The 27,182-nt window shown below is 35.6% G+C and overlaps 1 protein-coding gene and 1 non-coding gene across 3 annotated transcripts; both read left to right on the forward strand.

Moving 5' to 3' along the window:
• Nucleotides 1–14,193: 14,193 nt before the first annotated feature.
• Nucleotides 14,194–26,981, forward strand: LOC108993151 (eukaryotic translation initiation factor-like). Of its 2 annotated transcripts, none has more exons than XM_018967940.2 (9): nucleotides 14,194–14,660; nucleotides 15,982–16,053; nucleotides 16,806–16,901; nucleotides 17,304–17,501; nucleotides 23,680–23,777; nucleotides 24,425–24,512; nucleotides 24,592–24,939; nucleotides 25,063–25,308; nucleotides 25,429–26,981. In XM_018967940.2, exons 1-9 carry the CDS (start codon nucleotides 14,490–14,492, stop codon nucleotides 26,479–26,481), a joined length of 2,370 nt encoding a protein of 789 aa, XP_018823485.1. In that variant the 5' UTR covers nucleotides 14,194–14,489; the 3' UTR covers nucleotides 26,482–26,981. The 2 variants fall into 2 exon arrangements, with proteins under 2 accessions (XP_018823485.1, XP_018823484.1); XM_018967939.2 differs by having other exon boundaries at nucleotides 14,230–14,660; nucleotides 17,292–17,501.
• Nucleotides 15,428–15,532, forward strand: LOC118344765. The gene has a single exon (XR_004798516.1). It is a non-coding gene; the product is annotated as a small nucleolar RNA snoR103 (small nucleolar RNA).
• Nucleotides 26,982–27,182: the final 201 nt, after the last annotated feature.

Genomic DNA, 27,182 nt, shown 5'->3' on the forward strand with positions numbered 1-27,182 from the left:
ACGTTGCACTTTAAAAGACAATGTGTTTTGAGAGACGAAACCAAGCTACCTAACATCTATACAGCTTGATATTTTCATAACTGAAACCAAACCATCTGATACATTTTGGCTTTTTGTTTGAGGAGTTGGCAGTGTGTTTTTGGCATTTGTTTTAGGTGTTCATCTTTAGCAATGTTCGGTGTTGATCTTTATTTCCTTCTGGATATTTTCCCACATTACAGGTGGTTTTCCTAGAAATCTTTTTTATGTTTTTCACTTCTTATCATTTCTCTTCTCTCTCACTTTTTTTTACTGGTTTTTAATGTCTACTGTTGATTTCTTTTCAGCTGTTTTCCCAGCTGTCTAAGGTGTTCTTGTTTGAAGATTTTCAAAGCTGGAACTTTCTGGTGTTTGATCATTGTGGTGCATGGTTATTTAGTGTAGTATTTTCTAATATGTGTTTTTGACTTCCCATCATTTCTCTTCATTTCCACTTTTTTTTACTGGTTTTTAATATTTACTGTTGATTTCTTTTCATGCTTTCTGAGCTATCTAAGGTGTTCTTGGTTGGAGATTTTCAAAGCTGGAACTTTCTAGTGTTTGATCATTATGAGTGCATGGTTATTTAGTGTAGTATTTTCTAATCATTATTATTTTCTAATGTTCCAAAAATTAGATTGATTGCAACAAAATAATATTATATTTGACAAATTTATAAGAATCTGAGATAAAAGGCAAGACAGTTGAAGGTAACATTCAGATCAGGTACAAAGCAGAAAATGTGAGGCAAACCAGAGTGAAAATAAATAAAATCAACAAAAACCATACCCACACAGCACCAACACAAAACAAAGATGAAGAAGAATGAAAGGTCATGGGATAACATTTATTTGAAAACATTATTTGAACTCACCATTCTCCGAAAGGACTGCATTTGCAGTTAATGCATGAGTCTGATCTAGGTTGAAAATTTCAGGATTGGGTAATGGAAATAGAACTCTTTTAAGAAGTATTTCTTAAAAACCATATAAAGCACACACATGGTAAAACCACTCCAGCATCCAGACAAAGGAGAAGGATGCTGAAAACATTTATGCACATAAAGTAATTAAGAAAGTTAGCATATAAAACACATGGTAAAACCACTCCAGCCTCTAAGACCAAATGAAAAGCACACACAATCAGAGACACAAACATTGCCCATGGCCCAAAATATGTGGCAACAAAAAATGTTGATCATGGATGATTGGCAAATAGCACTAATGAAGGGTTACTTGTATCATGATATGTCAAGATGCTTAGCACAAACTTTTCATATTTGATAACTTAATCACTTATAGATATTCTGAATAAGGGTTGCTAAAGGCCAACAAACCCACTCATATAAAGCAATAAAAACTAAAAATGAGTTAGTCAATGTCACTGAATGATAGTATTCAAAAGATTCATTCCCAATAGCCTAAATATATTGTCGTTATCTATGTACCTTTGCAAGAGGGAAAGGAACTTTGACATAGCGAGGTCATTTCCGAATCATGTCATACATAAGTTCCGCCTATAGCGTGCCAAGATCTTGGTAAAAATCAGATGATACCAATGCAACAGGCTGAACAATTTATTTTATTAATAAAACATTATTTTACCTATAAAAAGAGCCAAAACATTGAGAAAGAGAATTTTTATCAATTTATGTATAGTAGTAAAGAACCCTGGTGCACCAAGCTCATAAACTTTTCTCATGCTCATGCCATAATCTTTTAAGGCTAAAATTGCACTAGGGTTGGATTCTGCAAAAAATCATTGCCAGAAAATTGTCAATAACTAATTTAAAAATAATATACAGCAACCATGAGTAGTAATGATTAGATTTAAACTTCAACTAAAATAATTTATCACCAGATTACAAATGATAGATTCAAGACATATTTGGTATATCCATCCCCAATGTGCGGAAGAAAGCCATATTGTTTTACAAACTGTGCCCATTGATTCAAAATCCTATCCTCAGTACCAATCATTGCAGCAGGTCTCATAATTGTGGCATGTAGAGGAACTACATTCATTATTATCCATATGACATGCCATGTGAGCATATTTCCATTCAATTGGTCAACAAAAATCTAATGGAATGATCTTATTGAAAGAATTATCAAACCCAAGGAATAAAGATTCAACCCAATGAGTACAAATATGAATTTGTAATTTAATACTTAACCTTAAATAATACATGAGTAGTAGGAAAGCCCCAATTTTGGTGTTCTCTTCCGGTCAAACATTCTCTCGTTTCTTTTTCTTTCTCTCTTTCAACTATCTCTGCAAGTAATAATATACATATAGATTCTATAACCAACTGACATCATTAAACCACAAATACATTACATTTTTGCTTGCAGTTGATATAAATTCATCTCATAAAATACATTACAAATCCACTATTCAGGTACACATATAGATAAGCTTCGTGCCCTTTTTTTTTTTTTTTTTTTTTTTGCGAAGGTGGTGTCCCTTGTGCCCCTAGCAATGGAGAGTTTTTTAGCTAATAATTTAACTACAAATGCAATCTTCAACCCAGTTTCTGAGTTTAATTCCCAGTTTCTACTAATTGCAAGTCAGATCACAAAACCCAAAAAACCATCAAATCACAAAAATCATCGAATCACAAGCAGATCAAACAAAAACCACAAAAAAATAGAGAGACAAGCTGTGAGAGATATAAGAATACTTTTCAATAAGGAACAAATCCAAGAGTTGGCACTGGGAAAGCTAAAAAAAATATATGAAAAAAATATATATATTTATATTTCTTTAAGAGGTCAAACAGAGAGCTTTCAAGAGAGTAGAGCTACAGAGAAAAAAATATTCATACATACACCAATTTTATAAAAGGAAAATGAGTCCGCTCTGTAAGTAGAAAACACTAAGAAAAGACAAAAATGACAGAAATAAAACAACTTAAAAAAAATAATACAGAGAGTGCGACTGAGTATGTGAGTGTTAGAGAAGTAGATGGAGGTTGAGGGTTAGAGAGAATCGGCAAAAAATAGAGAGAACTAAGAGAGAGTAGGTTTGAAGGGGGAGAATATACAGAGACGAGAGAGTGGCGGGGCGGCAGAGCAAGGCTACACGACGAGGCAGAGACGAGAGTGTGAGGCGAGAGGGTTGAGGAAGGAAATGAAATGAGAAGTGTGCGGCGTGGTGCGGGGCGAGGGGGGGAGGAGGAGAAAAAGATAGGATTTTTCCTTATTTGTGGCAAAACAACAACGTTTTGGAAGAGGGGCTTTGTTCCCCTTTGGCACACGAGCTGGTCCCTTCACACACACACCCTCGGCCTAACAATAATAAAACTCACACAAACACTAGTTCAGCATTATGGTAAACCAGACCTTTTTTTAACAATGACATGCAATCCAAACTGGCAAGAAATTTCAAATGAATTACGCCTGCATGAAGAGAGTCAAAATCGGCCTGATTTGGTTGCTCAAGTCTTTCATGCAAAATTAGAATAATTAAAAGATCGGTTATTCAAGCGACTGATATTTGAAAAAGTTTCAGCATAAATTTATGTTATTGAGCACCAAAAAATAGGGCTTCCACATACCCTTTTTTAATTATATTATAGAGGGATTGGAAACTCTATGCGCCTGAATCTTTTAATGAGATTGTATCGGCAGAAATACCTGATAAAAATATGAATTTGCACTTGCATAACGCTGTTGTCAATTATATGATGCATGGATCATGTGGGATGTTGAATCCAACAAATGTTTGTATGAAAAAAAATTGTTATTGCAAAAACCATTATCCAAAAAAGTTTGCATCGAGTACGACTGTTGGAAATGACTGCTTCCCAATATATAAGCGTTTTGACAATGAAATAACTGTCAACGTGAAAGGTCATAATTTGGATAATCATTGGGTCGTTTCATATAATCCATATTTGCTTGCAACATTTGACAGTCACATTAACGTCGAGATTTGTTCTACGGTAAAAACAGTCAAATATCTTTATAAGTACATTTACAAATGGCATGATCGTGTTACTTTCAATTTGATTTCTGAACAAAATAATCAACAAATTGATGAAATCCAACAATTCCAATCGGCCCGATGGATTGCTCTGCCTGAAGCTATTTGAGAATATATGACTTCATTGTTAATGAAATATACCTAGCAGTGTATAGCTTATATTTACATCTTGAGGATTAACACCAAGTAACTTTTCGAGCAAATGAAGACTTAATCAATATTCTCAACTCTGATCGGTTTGCAAAATCGATGTTAACAGAATTATTTACATTAAACCAAGTGGATGAGAATGCCAATACGTTGTTGTACAAAGAATTACCAGAATTCTATGTTTGGAGCCAACAATACAAATAGTGGACTTATCGGAAAAAGAAAACTGTTATAGGTCGAATTGTTACAGCAAATCCATTTGAAGGTGAGAGGTATTATCTACAGATACTACTAAATCATGTAAGAGAACTTTTATCATTTGGAGATTTTAGGACAGCTGATGGTGTTGTGGCTTCAACATTTCATGAGGCAGCAATTATGCATGGTTTGCTACAAAGAGATAGCGGCTTAGAAGATTGTTTATATGAAGTATCTCTATATCAAATGTCATCCAGTTTGAAACGGCTATTTGCAACTATATTGGTTTATTGTAATCCAGCCAATCCGAGAGAGCTTTGGAAACGTTTTGGCAAGATATGTCAGTTGATTTTAGATCAACTCAAGATTCTATGTTCACTGTAAGAATGCAATTTTTGTGCTCAATTTCTTTTACACTTGAATCAATGGTGAAAAATATTAATTCGATCCATCTTTTTTATGACAATATTTGTTTCGATGAAGACCAATTCGAATCTAGGGAAATTGATTATGAATTGGCTATTGAAATTCCAGAAAAAGATATTGCTGCATCAGAAGCCCTTAATAGTGAACAACGACATGTCTATAATTCAGTTTTGGAAAATATTTGTTCAAACAAAGCTGCTACATTCTTTGTTGATAGCCCTGGTGGGATAGAGAAGACATTCCTATACAAGGCACTTCTCGCCGCAGTAAGATCAATAAAGTTAGTGGTACTTGCAACTGCTTTATCTGGTGTTGTTGCATCTATCCTTCCTGGAGGTCGAACAACACACTCGCGCTTTAAGATTCCATTGGATATTGATGAACATAGCATGTGTTGTGTCAGTAAACAAAGTGTCCTTGCAAAGCTACTATGTGTAGCAAAATTAATTATATGGGATGAGGCCCTATGTCAAGAAAACAACACATCGAAACATTAGATAAAATACTACGAGACATTAATGATTCAGAGTTAACATTCGGTGGAAAAGCTACTGTTTTTTGTGGAGATTTTTGCCAGGTTTTACTTGTGGTTCGTAAAGGAACAAGACAAGAACAAGTCGACGCCAGTTTGGTTTCTTCCTATTTGTGGCCTACATTCATCAAGCTTAATTTGACTAAAAATATGCGAGCAAGATTGGATCCAGTTTTTTCAGAATATGTGTTAGAATTAGGCAACGAAATGCCACCAATTACAGTTGATGAAACTATAAAAATTCCTGGTGGCATGCTTGTTCCCTATGAAGATGACTGCACTTCTTTGGATCATTTAATAGATATTGTTTTCCATGATATTCATGAATATTCAATAAATATTTCAGTTATAATAAATCAGGCCATATTAACACCAAAGAACAGTTATGTTAATGAAATAAATGCATCACTAATTCATAGATTTCCTGGTGAGTTTAGGCTATTATAGGTTTGATGAAGCAATATATGCATTTGAACAATCAATCATGGATGATTTTTTAAATACTCTAATCCCAAATGGACTTCTTCCTCATGAATTGTTACTGAAGATAAACTGTTTCATCATGTTGCTTAGAAACATTAATCATTCAGAAGGATTATGCAACAGAACACGCTTAATTTGTCAGGTTTTTGATCGAAATGTCATTGATGCAGAAATCGTAGTTGGACACCATAGCGGAAAAAGAATCTTTATTCCAAGGATCTCATTCTTACCAAATATTGATGAAAATAGTGGTTTCTCATTCAAACGAATCAAGTTTCCTATTAGATTAAGCTTTACAATGACTATAAATAAGTCACAAGGGCAAACGTTAGATTTTGTTGGGATATATTTACCTCAACCTGTTTTCTCACATGGTTAATTATATGTGGTTTTATTAATGGCTAAGACTTCATCTACAGTAAGGGTTTTAATACGGCCAGTGTCTACTGAACGATCAGAAAAGAACTGCACAAAAAATATTGTGTATACAGAATTATTAAGATTAACATGTTCAGATTAAGATTATATGAGTAATGATTCAATTGTATAATTTGAGTTTAACTACTTAAACAAAATTACACATTTAATGGAATTCTCTTTTCTGTATGTTTAATATTGTGTTCTTGAAATATTTATTGTATTCTTTAATTTTCTTTGCAATTTTCTTTTTAAATTTAGTATTGAGTTTATTATATTTACACGTTTGATATCTTTGTATATGAACAACTTTAAAGATGAGGACGATTTATACATCGATAAAAGATATCATTTCAAATATAAGGAATTGGAAAATAAAAATGATCGTGGCAGACAAGTCACCCAAACAAACAGGGCAACGCTCGCCAGTAAAGTATCAAAACCTAACATTGATTGATCCAGATGTATAGTATTTATTTCTATCTATTGTCTTTTATTTTTTTTCGTGTACTAAAAACTTGTAAATGATTTTGTTATTCTTGCATCCTATTTATTAAACTTTCTTTTTTTATATTTTTACTACTGATTTGTTGTGTTTTTTTTATATTTGATTTTTTAAATCTTTTCATATTATATAAATGTTGATGATCTTCCGTTTATTTAGTTCTATTCTTGTAACACATTTAAAAAAATATTATTTTTTTAAAACCCGAAAACAATTTAAAATTAAACAAAATTATTATGCTCAATTATTCATAATAATTTTTTGTTCGTTTCAATTTCTTATACTGTACAGGAAAATCGAGTGCAAGCGACAATATTTGATAAAGATATTAACTCACGAGATGATACTTTACATATTTTTCGGTCATATTACATTAGTAATACGTATGTGAAGCCACTGGATCCAAATTATAGAATTTAAAAACATGAATACTAATGGATCCTAAATTATAGAATGATAATTGAGGAAGTTCCGAAAGATGAACAATTAGAGCCACCGAAGTACTAACTCATTCCGTTCAACGAATTAGATGCTTACAAAAACTCAATTGCAGAAATAGGTAATTCAATCTTTATTTTACAATATTTGATTATCAATATATTAAAAATTTAAATCTTATTTCTCAGATGTTTTGGCTGTTGCAATCCACATCAAGCCATGTCGAGAGATAATTTCAACGCATGGACTGACAACTCTTCAGGAAATCTATGTTATTGATCAAAGGTAAAAATATTTTTTGGATAGGTCACTCTTTCGAATTATGTTTCATTCTTTATTTTTTACATATTCTGTTAATTCTTTTTTTATTTCAATTTTCTAACTTAAACCCCATATGTTTAATTATGTGGGGTCAATTTGTGCAAGAAGAATGTAAAAAAATCTTGAAAATAATAAGGATAAAGCCAGTTATACTTTGAACAGGAATAATAGTTGGTTCTTATAATGATATTTTTAATAATTAATAATATTATATTTTATTTTATATTGTATATGCTTGCATTAATTATGATCTCTATTTTCAATGACGGATTGTCTCTTTCATCGCGTCCGAAAAGTAAATTTTTGATCAATCATGTTCTTCCTGAGACAACTTCATTGCAAGAGTGATAATTATCACAAGTCATTATTTGTTTCATGCCATTTGAATATTGAAATTTCCATATTTTTATTTCTTATGATGCATTTGTTTTTATGAATTTTAAGGGCGGTGATTAATGACTTATTACTTGAGAGTAGTATTGTAAAATACTTGACATACCCGTCAACATCTCTGTCTTCTGTTGGTATTCGATAAATAATCAAGAATTGTGATGTTGCTGAGTTCATCAAAAGTTTACAACCCATGCAAGTAAAATCCTATTCTTTGTAACAAATTCAAGTATTTATACAATTAATTCACCTAAAAAATTGTTTCTAATGTAATGTAGAAAGCAAGACTTTTGATAAAAGCGAAGATAATTATGGTTGATTTGGCCAGATATTTTTTTACATGTCATGTATTGGCTGCAATAAAGGAACTGAGTATGATTACAATGATACATTCATTTGTTACCATTGCAAACACCAAAGCATTTCCCAACCACAGTATGTATCTTTCAAATTTTTTGTTTTGTTTGATAATTTATGTGATAGATTTAATATATAGCTTTTGTTGATTCTAATTTAAAATGACATTTCCATCAAATTTATAGTTGCCGAGTATATTTTGAACTCGACGATGGTACAAGAAGACTATTTGTTGTTATGTTTAGTGAAGTTGTAGAGCAATCATTTGGTTATTTAGCAGTTGAACTTATGAATCACACTGGTGATGTATGTTTTCTTGTTTTCTATTGCCTTTATCGTTGTGAGTAAAAAAGTCAATTTTAGAATTTTTGACATGTTTACTACATTATCTATGAGCACATTGAGCTTTATATTAAAAAAAAAAACTGTGAAAAGCAAATTATAACAAAAATCATTTAAATTGATTTTATATACTTGTCTGCTACGCTAATTTTATTTTTATTTATAACATGCATAGTAATTTAATTAAGAACATTGCATTCAAAGATTTGTGTTAATTTACAAGACATCAATTTTCAGCATATCTATTCTTTAAATTTTTATTAATCATCGAAGGCTATTAAAAATCTTCTTTGCAGAAGCATCTGCCATATATAGAAAATCTTGTAGCAGAAGTTTCACATAAAGAATGGATGATTGAACTTTTAGTAGATCCCAATCGACTCAACCAACAGCAACACAAGAATTTCAACGTCTTCTCTATTAATGCAGTACAAGATGACACAAAATGATGCATCATAGTAATAATATCAAATGACTCATATTTTGAACTGATATTTTTGTTAGTTTTGTATTAAATTTATCAGAGACAACTTTGCTAAAACTATCGATGTTATAAATGTGTTGGATTATGTTATATTCTAAACTAATGTTTTATAAATATCGATGTTTCAAGGAACTAGACAAACGTGCTTTGCATGTTGTTCCGACCTAGTATATATATATATATATATATATTATGACGGGCAACCACTTCATGTCAAAACCTTTAGAACTCACACATGGAACCCAAACTCTTAGGGAGACTAACACAGAAACCCACCGTCATGGCCTCTGCTTAAATCGCAGTTTGATTTCAGAAAGAATCAAACCTATGACATGAGGCTCATGCACACTAATTCACCCTTGTCTCTTTTGCTACCTATGGATGGGTTGTTCCAATGTTTTCACTTTCCAAAATGTTTTTGTCATGTGAAGCTTTTATGAGACTGTCTTCTTATGATTCTCTATTTGTTTAGGCTGGATTTTGCATCACAATACTTATTTTCCAAATGAATTTATTCAAAAATTTCTCTCTAATTTGTCAAAACCTCATTTCAAAAAATTCTCAAATATTTTAAACATTTTTTACTAAATCAAACAAGGCCTTAAACTCCAAATCAAGCTTTTTGTTATTAGTTACCCTATAGTTAGATTAGTTTGATTATATTCCTTTCTTCATGTTTATATTGAAAAATATTTTAAGGGGATGCTTAGAAAATGAGATGAGATGATAAATATGTGAATAGTATGAAATGATTTGTGAATAGTAGTAAAATAGTTTGAATTATAATATTTTATGAGGTTTTGGAAAATGAGAGAGATAAAATGTTAAATAAAAATATTATTAAAATATAATTTTTAATATTATATTTATTTTTAGAATTTGAAAAAATTGAATTATTTTTTATATTTTTTTTGAAAGTTTGAGAAAATTATAAAATAATTTGTTTAAAAAAATTATAATGATTAGTTTGAAAGTATTTATATTTAAATTATATTAAAAAATAAAATAAAATGAGATGAGATAAAATACATTACCAAGCATTCCCTAAATATAAAACCAAATACTAAAGCACGGATTTAGACTCACTAACCAACACGAAAACATAATCTCAAATTTGGCGTTAATACCAATCACATGTTCGATTTGGCAAAGAGCTAATATACGTGATTGATGAGAATATATGATTGATGTGAGAAATGTCATCAAAGAGCTAATTACGTGATTGATTACACATTATCAATATAATAAATGAGTGATATTACTTACCATTTTTTAACCATTATGTTCTTATAATTTCATGAACTATTTTATGATGTGATGTTAAATTATTAAAATCTATATACTATATTTTATTTGTGGATCAATTAATTAATGTCACGTTAAAAATATTTAGAAAATGATAAATATAATTTTTCACAATAAATACTTATTTAATTTATCTTTTATTTTAACAGATGGCATATCTGTTTGTTTAATTATAAAATTTATAATATCTCAAGTATAATACTTAAAAAAAAAAAAAAGAGAGAGAGAGAGACAAAACGACAATGGAAGGTGATGTAAGGGTGTACGTGGCACGATCGTGTAGTCCAAACCCCTGCCATACCCAGTTAGGACGGAGGAGTGGGGCTGCAGAAAAGACTGAAAGGCCGAAGTCGACCGACACGTGTGGGTAGAGGGATTTGCCGTCGTTCGATCAGATTCGGCCAGTTGAGGCTGACCGTCAGAGAACGTGTGGGGCCCATAGCCGGTAACAGGTAAGAGTTAGGGCAAAGGAGTTGAAAACTTGAAACGCCTCGGCAACTTTTGGTATTTTTGGGAAAAGTCCTACTTTCGTGAGGAAACAGATGGGATTTTTGAAAATCTTTTATGTTGGTGATGAAATACCAATATTCTCCTCGTCTGCTTGTCAAGCCGAGGAAAAGAGGATATTGATAAGTTAGGAAATTGCAATTACAAAACTCAACTCCAAATGCATAACATTTCCCGATAAAGAGGCATAGTTTTTTTGTAAGTCACAAATAATTACTAGAAATGATATAATTATAAAAATATTTTAAAAAATTAAATCTATAAATTAATATAATTTTATATGATACATTAAATTTATTTTATAATAAAAATAATTTTATAATCTAATGTACCATATCAAGATATATCAGTTTATAAATTTAATTTTATAAACTTTTTTATCATTAAAGTATTTCTTATAATTTAAATACCTCATATATTTCATTGCATGTTGCTTTAAAACTAAATATTTTAGAAGTTTAATCTACAATTTATGATACGTAAATCTCTCAGATCGGATAATTTAATAGTTGATTTGAAATTAAAAAATATTTAAAATCAGTAAAAAAGATCCCCCATTAAAAAAAATGGTCCATAATGTAGCCTTCAAGAGTCAAGATAAAAAAGATCTTCGGGTTTTCAAATATGACTTTTTAGAGCATTAGCATTGGTTTATGCATATGCATATGTAAAATTACCTCTTTTGCATATCCACTTTGCTATTCAAGTAAAATTTTTACATTGGCTTATGCATATTTGAGACAAAATAATAATAAAATATTATTATTTTATTATTATTACTTTTTTGCTAAAATCCATTTTTTTATATATATTTTACAATTAATATCTACTACATACATTTGACATTAATAATACAAATATAATAATAAAAAATATAATTTTTTAATAATAATATATTAAAAATATAATAAAATGAAAAAAATATATATAATATATTATAATAATAAAATGAATGTGTAAGTGAATATTTGTTTTGTTGTTGAAGGAGGGAGAAAATGAAAGAATTGTGTGAGAGAGAGTGGGAGGAGAGAGAAATAATTATTTAAATATGATTTGTAGGGTGAATAGTGGTTATCCAAATTTGGATAAATACTATTCATAGGTAGCTAAATATTTGGATATGCATAAGTCAATGTGGAAGATTTTAGGGTTATATTATGCAAATTTAACTTTACATATATATATGCATAGACCAATACTAATGCTCTTAATCCTTTTATATGCTAGAGTCTAGGATAGCTTACAAGATGGTTGTACCACCTCCAAATAAGTGGTGGGAGAGTTTTGTCCTTATTCATTGTGACTAGGAGGTGGAGATCATGAAGAGATTTTGATAATAAATTAAGTTATGAGATGAGGTGAAGTGAGGTGAAATGATAAATATTATTATAATATTATTTTTATTTTAAAATTTGAAAAAATTAAATTTTTTATTAAATTTTATTTAAAAATTTTATAATAATTAGATAAAATAAGATAAATTGACAATATTTAATTATCAAAACCATCCTTAAGAGTGGTGCAACCGTATGTGAGTTCCACTTCAATGAACAACATCACCTTTATGGGTAGGGAGAATGAGAATCCTCACCTTATAATTATAGTCATGAATGTATTTCGTCTTTTTCTCGACGACAACTATTCATGTCACGAGAGGGTGTTAAGAGATCCATTTGTTGTTCCTATCATGGTGGCACCAAAGGTCTCCTCCACCCCTACCTTAGGGGTAGTCCCTCACCACCCTCAATTTTTAAATTCTTTGTTCTTATACTCTCTCTCTCTATAATGTTCATTTCTATTTTTCTAAAGTTTTGGATTTTTAGGGTTTTTACCTATATTTCCATTTTTAATTTTTTTTTCTCTTTATTTTTATTTCGTTGGCTTGTTTTTTTTTCATGTTTTTGGAATTATATTATTGTGTTTTATTATTTTCAGCTTTGATTTCTTTTAAAAAATGACATATGCTTTTTCAATCACAATAACTTTATTGTTATTTTTATTCTTCTTTAAACACGTGACATCCATATACAACACTAAGTCGTGCATTGACAATATGCCTTTCCATTAGTAGTTTTAACGGATTTATGGTGGAAGAACAATCTTTTACCCTCAATATCTAAAGACTATAAAAGGTTGAAGTTTCATGATGTTGGACAGGTACAATTAGGGTTGAACATTGACATGGTCGGTGTGGTTTTATTGCAAAACTAACACCACACCGACGAGTTTTGGAGAGGCTTAGAATCGACCAATTGGGAGGAGCAAACCAATAGCCTTGGTCTCGACGTGAATCAGTGCGATTCGTCAGTTTTCTGTCGGCGTCTCTGTGAAGGAGGAGGGGAGTGGCAGACCCGACTGTCGGTGGGAAGAAGCAAATTTGCATAGGAGAAAACTAGAGGGAAGAAGAAGATGGAGGAAGAAGAATAAGAGAGGTTATTAATCTCAAGATGAAACGACATCGTTTTATATACGTATAATAATATATATATATAATCGGCCGGTTCAACAGTTTGAGTTTGGTTCATACCAAAATTGAACCGGTTGGCATCAGCTTCCTTATTTTTATATCGCCGGCCGACCGGTTATCTACCAATTTTGGTCGATTCTTGACTCCGATAGCTGGTCCGCATAGGCAACGGTCTATCCCATTGGTTTATGTACAACACTAGGTACAATGGAGTTATTCCATACAATCTTTATCTGTGAACTTTGAGACAAGTTGTAAAAGTTACAATAAATTGAACATGGTAATTTCTAAATCTTAAAAAATTACAAGAACTTAAGCGTTATAGTGGTCTATTATGTTGATAAAGGGAATTAATTTTTTAATTATAATTATTATTATTATTATTATTATTATTATCATCATCATCATCATCATCATCATCATCTAAGAGTTTTAACCTATAATAATCTTTCAAATAGGGGAGGGAGGAGAAAGTATTTTTCATCAATTCATTTGTTATCTTCATGATTTCTAAAATATAGAGGTTTAGATGAATATATCAAGAAAAAAATGCATGACCATATAGGAACATTTAACTTTTCTTTATTTAAATAATTAACATGTAAATTCATTTCGAATATGTTGAATATAAATCATAAAAAGATATTATAAAAATAAATTTAATATGATATTTTAAATTATAAAATTATTTTTATTATAAAATATATATAATATATCACATCAGATTACAATCCCCGTTACTGCAGCACTTTCTCTGATTCACTAGCGACAAAAAAAAAAATTAAAGATTAAGAGCAAGGGTAAATACGTCATTTACAAAATAAGGACGAAAGGAAAGAAAAATAGAACCGGAATCCAACCCAAACACACTCACCTTTAAGAAGGGTTTGTTTTCCCTCTCCATCGCCTTCCCTTCTCTTCTCTTCTCTTCTTGGCTCTCTCGCGCCGAGAGAGAACCCAGGCGGCTCTCTATCTCTCACAATACATATAATAAACTTCTCTTCCTTCTCTATCTCTATCTCTATCTCTATCTCCATTTGATATATATATTCCTTCTGATTTAGCGTATCGCCCAGCTGAATCTCCTTCGCTTTCTTCTTCAAGGTCTGAATCGGGCGGCTCAGATTGTCTTCATATTTTATCTGAGCGAAAGATCCGAGGTATGCAGCAGGCTGATCCGACGGTGCTGAGCTTGAGACCTGGTGGCGGTCGCGGCGGCAGACTCCTTGGTCCTTCTTCCTCTTCCAATTCTGCCCCTGCTTTCGGTTCCTTTTCCTCCGATCTCTCTATCCTCCGTCCTCATGGCGGCGCTCCTTCTCCTTTCTCCCTGAAGGTCTACATCCAATCTCAGCTCCTGTTTTTCTTTGGATCTGCTTTTTCATAGTACTGGGTTTTGATTTTACATGAGTTGTTACTGTTTCTTATTGGATTTGGATGTTTCTGGATATGATTTGCCCTTCGTATACTTTGGTGGCGAAATTTGTATTGAGAAATAAAATGTTTTTGCTGTTTGAATTCAGTTCTGTGCTGGGATGGATAGGCGTGCGTCAAAAATTTGGATCTTTTCGTGGGTGTACGAAGAATTATATACGTTTTATCTGGATCTTATGCAAATTTTGAAGGGTCACATGGATATGATTAATTTTGAAAAAAAAAAAAAAACTTTGGGGTCAGTGTTGTTAGCCTTTTTTTTTCATCTGTAGACTCCGTCTTTGTTTACGTGACTGTGTGAATAAACGCCGCTGCTTTTGGTACTGTTTGGTTGGCATTTATAAGTCCCTTTTTGCTTTTACGAGTCTAAAATGTATAAAGCTTTGCTTTCAAAAGTGAGAAGGGCACTTAAAAATCGCAAGGCCAAGTATCACTTTTAGTATCTTATCTTCTTATTCTTCTTGTTTTTTTTCAGTCGATGACTTGATATTAATTAGTTAACGGGAGAATGTCGTTTAAGCATCAAAATGGGTTTAAGGATTAGGAATAGGCCTAAACTAAACCGGGCATGCTTTTTGCATCTCTCGCAGTTTTTGATGTTGATGCCTTCACTAAAGGGGTTAATGCAGTGTAATAGTTACGCATAAATGTCCTAATTCTTGGTGGGCCACTCAGTATGTGTTCCTGCTGTAAATATGGACGTACAGCAAGATGTAGGCTTTAGGTGGGCATGCTGTGAATTCCATGTTGCCCACAAAGGACCTACAAACACAGGAACTCCATTATAGGGGATTTTGATGTAACAAGGCAAGTTTATTTTAGGATAAGAGAATCGGGTGCACTTTTGTATGCACTCTGTTCTCATATAATTAGTCATTATCTTTATGGTTGTTGGTTCTCTCTTTTGTAAGTGGTTGAGCAAACTAACTAGAATTTGATTGTATTTTGATCATTCTTGCCTTGGGATAAGGCTCAGCAATCTGTTGATTTTTTGAGTGTCACTTATTAAAAAAAAATTGAGCATATACTTGGTAGCGTGGCAAGTGATTGAGATGCTTGTAGCAGTGATGTCTCTGCATAAATTTAGTGTTTCAATGTATACCATGCAATTTATTCCTTTCTTTAACCTTGCACTACTTTACAGATAATTTATATTCTGTGCTGACTTGTGGACTATTGTAAGGTTGAAGCTTTTTGACTCTTTAGTTGTTTTGTTGTTGTAGACCGGAGACTTGCGGTTTGAGGGTCATGAGCGTGTGCGGTACACCCGTGACCAGCTGTTACAGCATAGGGAGGTAATAAATTAATTCCATTCTTTTGATGCTCAAAATGTGTTATTTTGTTGGGTACCATTCATTTATCAGAGGAGACAATAGTGTTAGCCCTCATGTCCTGAAACATTATTGAGTCCATTGTCTTTCAAATAAATTTACAAAACTGCCCTCTTTAGTATAGATCCAAATAAAGTAAACCTATAAGGTGTATTGATTTTAGGTTCAGTTTTTGTATACTTCCTGCTTACTTGGCCTTGCCTTGTTACTTGTCTCAATAAATTTTATTCATAAAAAAAAGGTGTATTGATTTTTAAACTAACGAGTAAGTTAGGAGAGTTATTAAAAATATGTCCATTTACTTTTTAAAGTGCACTGTCTTATAACATCTCAAAATAGATTAGAGGAGCAACAGTATGGAAGGAGGGCGTGGTAGATTTTTTTCCCCTTCACTGCCTTTTCTTTTGGTTGCTATGAATGAATGGATCAATTCCTCCAAACTCCCATGCTACCAATGTTCCCATGTCATTCTAGCTGTTTTGGTGTAGCTAGATGTGGCAGACAAGAAAATTCCCCTTTTTCCCTTTCTCTTGTATTCCACGTGTCATAATTATTCTTAATGTGTTATTTTTTTTTTCCTTTTTGGCATATACTGTCATACTTATAGGTCATATGGGAGAAAGCTGGATCTTCAAGTTTTTGTTTGAGCTGTTGGATTGTCTAATTTTGTTATCATGTTTGAGCAGTGTTCTGCATATTCTTGTTTTTCTCTGCAGGCTGTTGAAGTCCCTGATGATGTTCTAAAGATCAAACGAGAAATTGAAGCTGAATTTTTTGGTGAAGAACAAAATTGGGGTCGTGGAGAAACCAATGTGAGTTCCAGTCCAACTTCCAATTCTCATTGTCATCCCTCTCCCTTCTTTTAAAGGGATGATTAGCACTATTAAAAGCACCAGGCTCACATAAAAATTCTCATGTTGCCTATGCACAAAATTCAAGTGTGCACTTTTCTGCTTTAAGCATGCATAGGCTTGCTTTTGAGAGCATGGGTTGTAGTTGATAAATCTGAAGCCAGGCAGGAAAACTGATCTCTTTAAAGAAATTTTACGTGGACTGGAGTTTTCAAGTGATCTACATGTTTATACTTTTTGATAGCAAGGATGGTTATATTCATTTTCTATTTAGCTTTGAAGTTTTATCGTGTTCATTTTTTTAGAGTTATAATTTTTTTTGGATAGTCATATCATGCATAACTTTATTAGTTCCTCCTCCAGCCCCAACAAAATCCTCAGAATCGTTATTCTGAGCCAGATAATCGTGACTGGCGTGGCCGATCTGCGCAGTTTCCTACCTCTGGAGATAGTAGGGAAGTTGGTGGTCGATTTGACTCTAGACAGCCAGAAGACAATCAACTTAATCGCCAAGACCAGCTCAACTTCCAATTTCAAAGGGCCCAGATCTCTTCCCAAGGGGTAAGCGATATAAAAAGAAATATGGTGGCTTTTTATGTTCTGTTTTTTTAAACTGTTGCACTGATTAAAGTTGATCTCTATGTGTGCATTGCATTTAAACTTGTAATGATTTTATTACATTTAAAAGAAATTTTTAGCATGTATTATAGTGTCATTATTCATCCAATATCTTGTTACGGATGTACATTTTGTTTAGTTAACTGGACAATAAACGGCTATTTTTTATTTTGTTGCATACATCCATAAATTATTGCAGATACAAAAGAAATGATGTTTTGCTATGTATAGAACATCTCTAAGAAGGTGTTGGTCATGTGATTAGGGATGAGCGTTATGTAGGGATGGACGTTATGTATTTTTGTGAGAAAGGACTGAAAGGGGTGAAAAATATGAGTGGGGGTGGGGACTGCTAGGTGGTTTTGTAGAGCTTTGGAGGGTGGTCTGAAGGCTACAGATAGGGGCTTTGACTCTGCTCACAGGGATGGGGACAGAGGCTATATTGCTCAAAGCTGTTCCAATGCTAGAGGGACTTATATGGTTCTGGCGGAGTATGGAGGTGGTGGGAGAAGGAGTTTCAACTTTATCCCTGAAGGCAGAGGTGGTATGGGCTGGGGGAACCTAATGGTGGTGTTGCAGGACACTGTTAAAGGAGATGTTGCTGTTTTGACGGCACTTGGTAAACCTTTGTATGGAGTTATTCTGTCGTCATTCAGGGAGGCGCTAGTAGGTCGACATGAGGAGCCTTGGGTTGCGAAGGGGTCAGAGATGTTAGGATTGCCCAAGCTTGGTGGTGTTCCATCTTTGGAGAGGGGTCAAAGCAGCGACGTTAATGGCAGGGATGGTGTTGGTCTGAATAAGGAAACTTTGGTAGAGGCCTTAGCTGTTATCGAAACATGCTTGGGAGAACTAAATGATATAGTTGGTTGGCTGAAACGCAACGTTTTGGGGCAGGAGATGGAACCTCACGGGGGCTTAGGAAAGGGACAGGCTTTGGGCCCAGTAGATGGGTCTTAGCCCAAGGTTATTCTCGACCCAGCAGACTTCGTCGGGATTCCAAAGGCTGCTGCTGACCCATTGTTCCGTGGGCCCAAATCAACATCGTTGATGAGGCCTTAGGTGGGCTCGCCGCCACAGGTGACCACGCCAATGGTCTCGCCACAGGCCATTGCTCCATCGACGACGACATCTACGCAGACGGAGGGTCCTTTTCCAGAGCGTGAGGGTCTGGTTCGAAGCCAAATTGAGGGATCTCTTCCTCCTTTGGCGGTGGGACCTTCACAGATTTGTCCGACGGTGGTCGCCGACTCGGCCTCGACTTAGGTTACGCCGGCGAGGGTGGTAGATCAAATTCTACCCTCGCGCGAGGCGGAGAAATTGCAGATTCCATCTACGTTTTGTAGTTTTCAAGAAGTTGAGTCCCAGAAATCGTCGATCCATACCTTAGAACCCTCATTTCTTCAGTTGGGTCTTTGTTCTACCTACGATGAACATCTGGAGGTATTATCGGAAGAAGGGGAAATAAGGAGGGGGGTTTTCTTGGAAGATAAAGCTGGGGGGTTATCCTGCTCTTGGAGGTTCATGTGGACTTCTCGGATTCTCTTGCAGTGGACAAAGTGGGCATTGTAGTAGAATGGAAAGGAAAAAATCTGTTTGGGGGGGAGAGAGATGCAGTAGTAAGGGAGCCTTTTCCATTATACTGTTCGTTACTGAATGACTTTGAATTCTCTGAGTGGGTATTCCAAATGGTAAAGGACATCCAACACGTTGTGGGTGTGAAATGTGTGGGATATGAAGAACAGTTTATGGCCCTCCTCATGTCCATTGAGGTGAGTCATACTCAGTCCACGAAAGCTGATTCTAATAAGAAAAGAAAGCTTAATAGGCTTAATTGGTCGTTGAATGAGGGTAGCTCAAGCCGTGTTAGGTCCAAAGGGAAGGGGTCGACTGTGTCTTTACGAAGCCAAAAATTGTGTCTTGGAACGTTCGCGAGTTGAACGAGGCTAATAAACGGCTACCCACAACAAATCTACTTCGGGATTGGAAGGCGGATATCGTATGTATACAAGAAACCAAACTGAAATTGGTAAATAGAAAACTTGTGAGAAAATGTGTGGGGTTGCCCGTAGGCAGATTGGGCCTATCTAGCTTCTAAGGGGGGCATCGAGCGGTATTTTGGTGATGTGGGATAAAAGGATTGTGGAGAAGATTGAGGAGTTTGTAGGGGAATCTACAGTGGCTTGCTCTTTTAAGATGGTAGAGGATAATTTCTTGTGGGCTTTTGCAGGTGTTTATGGACTTAGAAGTCGTTTGTGGGATGAAATGGCTGCTATCTAAAGTGGGTGGGGACTTCCTTGTTGCATAGGAGGAGATTTTAATGTAGTAAGGTTCCCTAGTGAAAGATCTGGAAGCAACCGATTACATCCAGCCATGGCTGAATTTTCAGAGTGCATTTTTGACTTGAATTTGGTTGAACTCCCTCTGCGGTCTCTTCACATGGTCTAATAGTCAAACTTGGTCCGGGCTGGATAGATTTTTAATATCGCCGAACTGGGAAAGCCATTATCCGGAGGTATGTTAGAAGCGAATGCAACGCCTGTGCTCGGATCATTTTCCAATATTATTAGATGGAGGTGGTATTCAAGGAGGTCGTCGTTATTTCAAGTTCGAAAACATGTGGCTTAAAAGCGATGGCTTTGTGGAGACGGTAAGGCTTTGGTGGTCTTCTTATCAGTTTTATGGTACCCCTCTTATATTCTTGCAGGCAAATTGAAAGCGTTAAAGGAAGATTTAAAACTTTGGAATTTCCAATCGTTTGGAAATATAGGGGAGCAAAAGAAAACTCTAATGGAGGAGTTACAGAATCTTGAAAGGATTATTGAGGATAGGGCTCTTACCCAAGATGAAGCTTCAACCAAGATAGTGCTGGCATCAAAGTTGGATAGGGTTTTAACTTTAGAAAAGATCTCCTGGCGATAGAAGTCAAGAGCTCTTTGGTTGAAGGAAGGGGATCGAAGCACAAAATTCTTCCATAAAGTTGCTAACTCTCATTGGAGAACTAATTCTATTGAGATGCTGAAAATCAATGGTAGTGATTGCACAGAGGCCCCTGTGATCCGGGAACATGTGAATTTCTATGATCTTCTATTTACAGAAAATGAGGGCTGGAGGCTCAAACTAGATGGACTTGGTTTTGAGTCCATAGAACCACAGACAGCATCTTGGTTGGAAAGATCATTTGAGGAGGTGGAGGTATTGGATGTGGTTCGTAAGATGGTAAATGATAGAGCACCAGGTCCCGATGGTTTTATGATGGGGTTTTTTCAAACATGTTGGGAGGTCGTGAAAGATGACATTATGAGTGTGTTTCAGGAGCTTTTCTCAGCTAGGAAATTCAAGAAAAATCTGAATGCTACTTTTATTGCTTTGATTCCGAAGAAATCTGGAGCGGTGGAGTTGAAGGACTTTAGGCCCATTAGCCTCATTAATGGGATATACAGAATCATTTCAAAGGTGCTAACTAACAGGTTAGGGGTGACAATTGATAAATTAATCTCAAGCCACAAAATGCTTTTGTAAGGGGTCGTTAGATTCTAGACTCGGTCTTAATTGCAAATGAATGTCTGGATAGTAGATTAAAGTCTGGCACTCCCATGTATTATTTATAAACTAGATATGGAAAAAACATATGATCATGTTAATTGGGAATTCCTCTTGTACTTACTGAAGAGATGTGGTTTTGGGGAGAGGTGGTGTATGTGGATTAGATGGTGCATTTTAACGGCAAGATTTTCAGTCTTGATCAATGGTAACCTGGAGGGTTTTTTCAATAGCTCTCGAGGCTTAAGACAGGGTGATCCCTTGTCCCCTTTGCTTTTTGTTATCGTCATGGAGGCTTTGAGTAGGATGTTACCGGCTGTGGTTGGTCATGGTTTTATGGCTGGATTTTCTGTGGGTGATCCACATAGGGGCCTTATCTCGGTCTCCCACTTATTATTCGTAGATGACACTTTAATTTTCTATGATGTAGAGCAAGATCAACTTAGGGCACTGAAGGTGCTTCTTTTTTGTTTTGAATCAGTGTCATGTTTAAGAGTTAACTTCGATAAATCAGAGTTAGTGACTGTTGGGAACGTCAACATTTCTCGGCAGTTGGCTAACACTCTTGGGTGTAAGGTCGCTTCTCTTCCTATAACATATTTGGGTTTACCATTGGGGGCTGCTTCACGGGCTTTGTCTATTTGAAACACAGTTATTGAGAAATAGAACGAAGATTGGTTGGGTGGAAGAGACTGTATTTGTCGAAAGGAGGCTGGGTGACTCTTATCAAGAGTACTCTATCTAACCTACCAACTTACTTTCTATCTTTATTTCCAATTCCAGCTAGTGTGACGGCGCGAATCGAAAAACTTTATCAGGATTTCTTATGGAGTGGGATGGGAGATGAATTCAAGTTTCATATTTGAGAACTTTTAATCGGGCATTGCTTGAGAAATGGTTTTGGAGATACAATGTGGAACCAGAAGCTCTATGGAAATTAGTGGTTGATTGCAAACATGGTAAGATGGGGGGGGGATTGGTGTACTAGAGAGGGAAATGGGTCTTATGGGGCGGGGGTTTGGAAGCACATATGACGTGGTTGGGGGTTGTTTTCTCGACATACTAAATTTTTGGTGGGGGAGGGCACTCGTATAAAATTTTGGAGAGATATTTGGTGTGGGGAGGAGGCTCTAGTGGATGCATTCCCTTCCGTTTTTCGTGTGGCATGTGATCAAGAGGCTTCTGTGGCGGATCTCATGGTTCATTCAGGGGATCAACTCCATTGGAATGTCACCTTTAGTAGAGCAGTTCATGACTGGAAACTTAACAGTGTTGAGGCGTTTTTCAATTGAGTGTACTCTACGAGGTTGTCTGGTTTGAGAGAAGATAAGCTGTGGTGGAATCCGGCAGGTAAGGGTGTTTTTTCGGTTCGCTCCTTCTATAAGTCCCTTTCTAAGCTTCCAAACACGCATTTTCCTTGAAGAGGTTTGTGGAGGAATAAGGCACCTCAAAAGCACTATTTTTCACTTGGACAGCGGCTCTGGGTAAGATTCTGACCAATGATAATCTGCGGAAGTGCCGGGTTATTATTTTAGAATGGTGTTGTATGTGCAAGCAAGCTGGTGAGACAGTGGATTATCTTTTGCTACATTGTGAGATAGCTAGAGCATTGTGGAGCGATGTGTTCATTCGAATATGGTTGAATTGGGTCATGCCTGCTATAGTGGTAGAGTTATTGGCTTGCTGGGTAATGCCGGGTGGTGCTCCACAAATCAAAGCTGTGTAGAAGATGGTTCCTATTTATATTATGTGGTGTATATGGTGGGTGTGTAATGAGTGGACATTTGATGATAAGGAGCGGACAATAGAGGATCTGAGAAATTTATTTTTCCGCACCTTACTTCTGTGGGCTAGTGCTGTAGATCTTAATGGCCTAACTGTACATGATTTTCTTCTTTCCTTTTTGGCAATTAGATAGGTCCTATCTCTTGTATTCCCCCTTTTATATCTAGGCTTTGCCTATTCTTTTTTATACTACCTTTTACTTGTCAAAAAAAAAAAAAAAAAAGGTGCCGGTCATGTGATTTAAATTTAGTTTTAATTGTGAACATGTTTTTTTTTTTAGTAAAAAACTGAATAGTGTTAAAAGTAAACATGTCAATAGTTCATTGGGCATGTGCCCAGGAGTTTTGAGGAATTCATTCTGTTCTGCTCAATGAAGTAACTTCAAGTCGCCCGTTTCTTTCAACTTCCATTGTTTCAAATGAAGTTTTACCATAACATTTCTCTAATGTTGGCCACCCACAAATGTTTGCACTTGCTCCTTTCTGTGACAGTGTTGCATCCTTGGCAAGAAGTGTGTTTACCTTTTATTTATTATTTTTAAACTCTCAATAGGTGTTGAGGGCATGCTTTGGTTGTATATATTAATCATCATAATATGTTTGGTGATATTTTGATATTGAATTCTGGACTTGTTAAACTTACCCTATAACTTATTCATGTAAGGTCTGCACCTAATAATCTAATCTTTCATGCCTTTTTGTTTGTGCTCATTTAAAATTCTGCATTTTTGTAAGTTTGGCGCTCTCATGGTTTTACTTGCACTGTTTTTAGTTTTATTGGTGTTCTTTATTATCAGGGAGGACCTGCTCCTGCACTAGTCAAGGCCGAGGTGCCATGGTCGGTCAAAAGGGGAAGCCTCTCTGAGATGGAACGCGTTCTGAAGACTGTGAAGGGGTAATATATGATGAAGATTTGTTGTTGTATACATGATCTATGTGTTCTGTATTATTTACTGGCTAGCTGTATTAAATACTTCCATTTATTGTCATTTATGGTTCCTGCAATATTTTCTGACTTGCCTTCTGGTATTCTTTCAAATATTGAAATTTCAGGATATGCTACTGGGAAATGCTTTAGGGTCTTGCCTATTGAGAATAAATCTTATCTAGCTAGGTAGCATAAAACGGTCACCTGCTAGTTTTGTTTAGACGTGTGTGAGCCTTTTATTGTCTCAATCTGAATTGGTTTCAACTCTGCTCTCCTGAGTATTATGCATTTTTGGCTTTGCATTGTAATGTGATTAAGCTATGCATTTAACATAATTCAACATATTTTGTGTCGTCAAATCATTAGACTTGTAGCTGCAACCTATGCCAAATTCTGATCCAAGTTTAATGAACATTTATAATAGTTTGTCACCAGAAACTAATGATTTTTTTATAACCAATAAATCTTTATTGATAAGCGCAGTTGGTGCAACTCAGGTACATGGAGAAAATAATGATAGAATTGAAAATCAGTTAATATGCATTTTCTCCTTTGCATGGCCTTGGTTTAAAACTTCTGAAGGTTGAGGGTGATTAGTATCTGTTCTTATGCAGGATTTTGAACAAGCTTACGCCTGAGAAGTTTGATCTGCTTAAGGGCCAGCTTATTGATTCTGGCATTACATCAGCCGCTATCTTGAAGGTCTCTCTTTCAAATTTAATAAACCTTAACTGTTCTCGTACTGTGTTTCAAATTCCACTCACATTGGACTTTCTCACAGGAGGTTATTTCGCTAATATTTGATAAGGCTGTGCTGGAACCCACATTTTGTCCCATGTATGCTCTTCTATGTTTTGATCTTAGTGAAAAGCTCCCACCTTTCCCATCTGATGAACCTGGTGGTAAAGAAATTACTTTCAAGCGAGTCCTCTTGAATATCTGCCAGGAGGCTTTTGAAGGTGCTGACAAACTGAGGGAAGAAGTGAGGCAGATGGCGCCCGAGCAAGAGATGGAGCGGAGGGATAAAGAAAGATCAGTCAAGCTTCGGATTCTTGGAAATATCCGTCTAATTGGAGAGCTCCTGAAGCAGAAGATGGTACCTGAAAAGATTGTCCATCACATTGTTCAGGTTCTCGTGTCTCTCTTTATGGCTTGACCTCTAAATTGTTTAAATGTACTTTCAACTTTTGATGCTTTGAAATGTCTTTACTGTTATCAATATTGCTTTTGGTTGCTTACATATGCAAAACAGGAACTTCTAGGACCTCCTGATAGCAAGTCTTGTCCTGCTGAGGAAAATGTTGAAGCCATATGTCAGTTCTTTAACACAATTGGTAAACAGCTTGATGAGGGCCCAAAATCACGGCGAATTAATGATATGTACTTCAGCCGACTGAAGGATTTGAGCTCAAATGCACAACTGGTCCCACGAGTGAGGTTCATGCTTCGTAATGTTCTTGATTTGAGATCAAATAATTGGGTCCCCAGGCGTGAAGAGGTTGACAAATCCTAACATTATCATCGTTTTATGCGAAGTCAACTGATATGAATATGAATTTAAATTTGTTATCAGCTTGCAATTTCTAATCATTTCTTTACTACCTTGCTCTTTTTGCAGGTAAAAGCCAAAACGATCACTGAAATACATTCAGAAGCAGAGAAAAATCTTGGATTGCGTCCTGGTGCTACTGCAAGTATGCGGAATAGCCGCAGTGTCATTTCTGGTGCTCAAGGGAATACCGGCCCTGGGGGCTTCCCTATTGCCCGACCTGGTGCTGGGGGTTTGATGCCTGGAATGCCAGGAACCAGGAAGATGCCTGGGATGCCTGGATTTGATAATGACAATTGGGAGGTACCTCGAAACAGGTCAATGCCGAGGGGTGCTGGGTCAGTTGTGCAGCCTGTTGGTCGTGGCCAGTCACCACTAATTGGCAAGTCAGCATCACTGAACACAAGGCTTTTACCTCAGGGTAGTGGTGGCTTTATAAGTGGGAAGACTAGTGCCCTATTGCAGGGCAGTGGACCCCCTCCTGCTCGCCTTCCTAATTTTGGTTTGGGTGCAGAGCCTGCACCACAGGTCTCTGTACCTGCTAAACCAGTTCTTGCTGCATCTGCACTTCCACTTGCTGAGAAGCCACAGGCTCCAGCTTCAAGGTTGAATTCAGATGATCTTCGAAGAAAAACGATCTCTCTTCTGGAGGAATATTTCAGTGTGCGGCTTTTGGATGAAGCGTTGCAGTGCGTGGAGGAACTAAAGTCTCCAGCATACCACCCCGAGTTTGTCAAGGAAGCAATCTCCCTTGGACTAGAGAAAAGTCCTCCATGTGTTGAACCAGTTGCGAAGCTTCTGGAGTACCTACTTGCCAGGAAGGTTCTCACAGCTAGAGATATAGGCACCGGATGTTTGCACTATGGCTTGATGTTGGATGATGTTGGAATTGACTTACCTAAAGCGCCAAATAATTTTGGTGAAATTATTGGGAAACTTGTTTTGGCTGAGGGATTGGATTTTATGGTGGTGAAGGAGGTCCTTGAGAAGGTGGAAGATGACCGGTTCCAGAAAGCAATATTTGAGGCAGCAGTTCTAATTGTTAATTCCTCTCCATCTGGACAAGGTGTGCTGGATTCACAAGTATCCGATATCGAGGCCTGCCGGAGTCTACTCCAGTAAGCCTACTATTTCTCTGGATGAGTGCATCAGATTTCATAAGCAGATGTACCTCCGGAACTCACTTTCATTTCAGGATGCCCTTTCCCGTTGTCCTCTCCTCTTGAGGAAAGCAATTTGCACTACCAAGTATGTGATAAGGGGGAGCTGCAAAAAAGCTGGTGATTTTTATGAGGCTGTATATTTTCCCGAGGTCATACCGGTGTGTTATTGAGAAAAGAAATCAAAACATAAATGCCATGGATTTTGTTCTCTGAGTTTTGGCTAATCGTATATGCCAACATAGCTCGAGAAGAGTGGCCCTTATTAAGGGATCCAGTTGTTTTTGTATTCGATTAGTTTTTCATTCATTTTTTTATTGTCTTGACTGAGTAACCTTAGTTTATTTTTGAACTGGCTCGCCCATAAATGCCTGTGCTTTTCTCTTTTTTTTTTGCCTCTCACTTCAGAGGAGACCAATCTTTTCTTGAGGTGCATATTATTTGCTTACATTTTCAGCTGCCTTTTGGGTTTTCATGTGGCTGGATTTCTAGGGTGGTGGTGGGGGTTGTGTCAAGTTTGAATAAGAGTAAATTTATTCATCATTTCTTTTTTCATCATTTCATAATATGGTATTAGATGATAGGTTTATAAGTGTAATATAATAAATAGTTTACAATCATCTGATATCACATTATGAGATGATGAGAATTAAAATGATGAGA

Source organism: Juglans regia, chromosome 15 (assembly GCF_001411555.2).
Source record: "Juglans regia cultivar Chandler chromosome 15, Walnut 2.0, whole genome shotgun sequence".
Classification (NCBI taxonomy): Eukaryota; Viridiplantae; Streptophyta; class Magnoliopsida; order Fagales; family Juglandaceae; genus Juglans; species Juglans regia.

Bases quoted from the DNA above. Each gene is read 5' to 3' on its own strand.
- LOC108993151 (XM_018967939.2), top strand. From the start codon at position 14,490: ATGCAGCAGGCTGATCCGACGGTGCTGAGCTTGAGACCTGGTGGCGGT. The intron at 16,902-17,291 runs GTGAGTTCCAGT...TAACTTTATTAG, and splicing joins GGGGTCGTGGAGAAACCAAT to TTCCTCCTCCAGCCCCAACA. The intron at 25,309-25,428 runs GTTGACAAATCC...CTCTTTTTGCAG, and splicing joins GGGTCCCCAGGCGTGAAGAG to GTAAAAGCCAAAACGATCAC.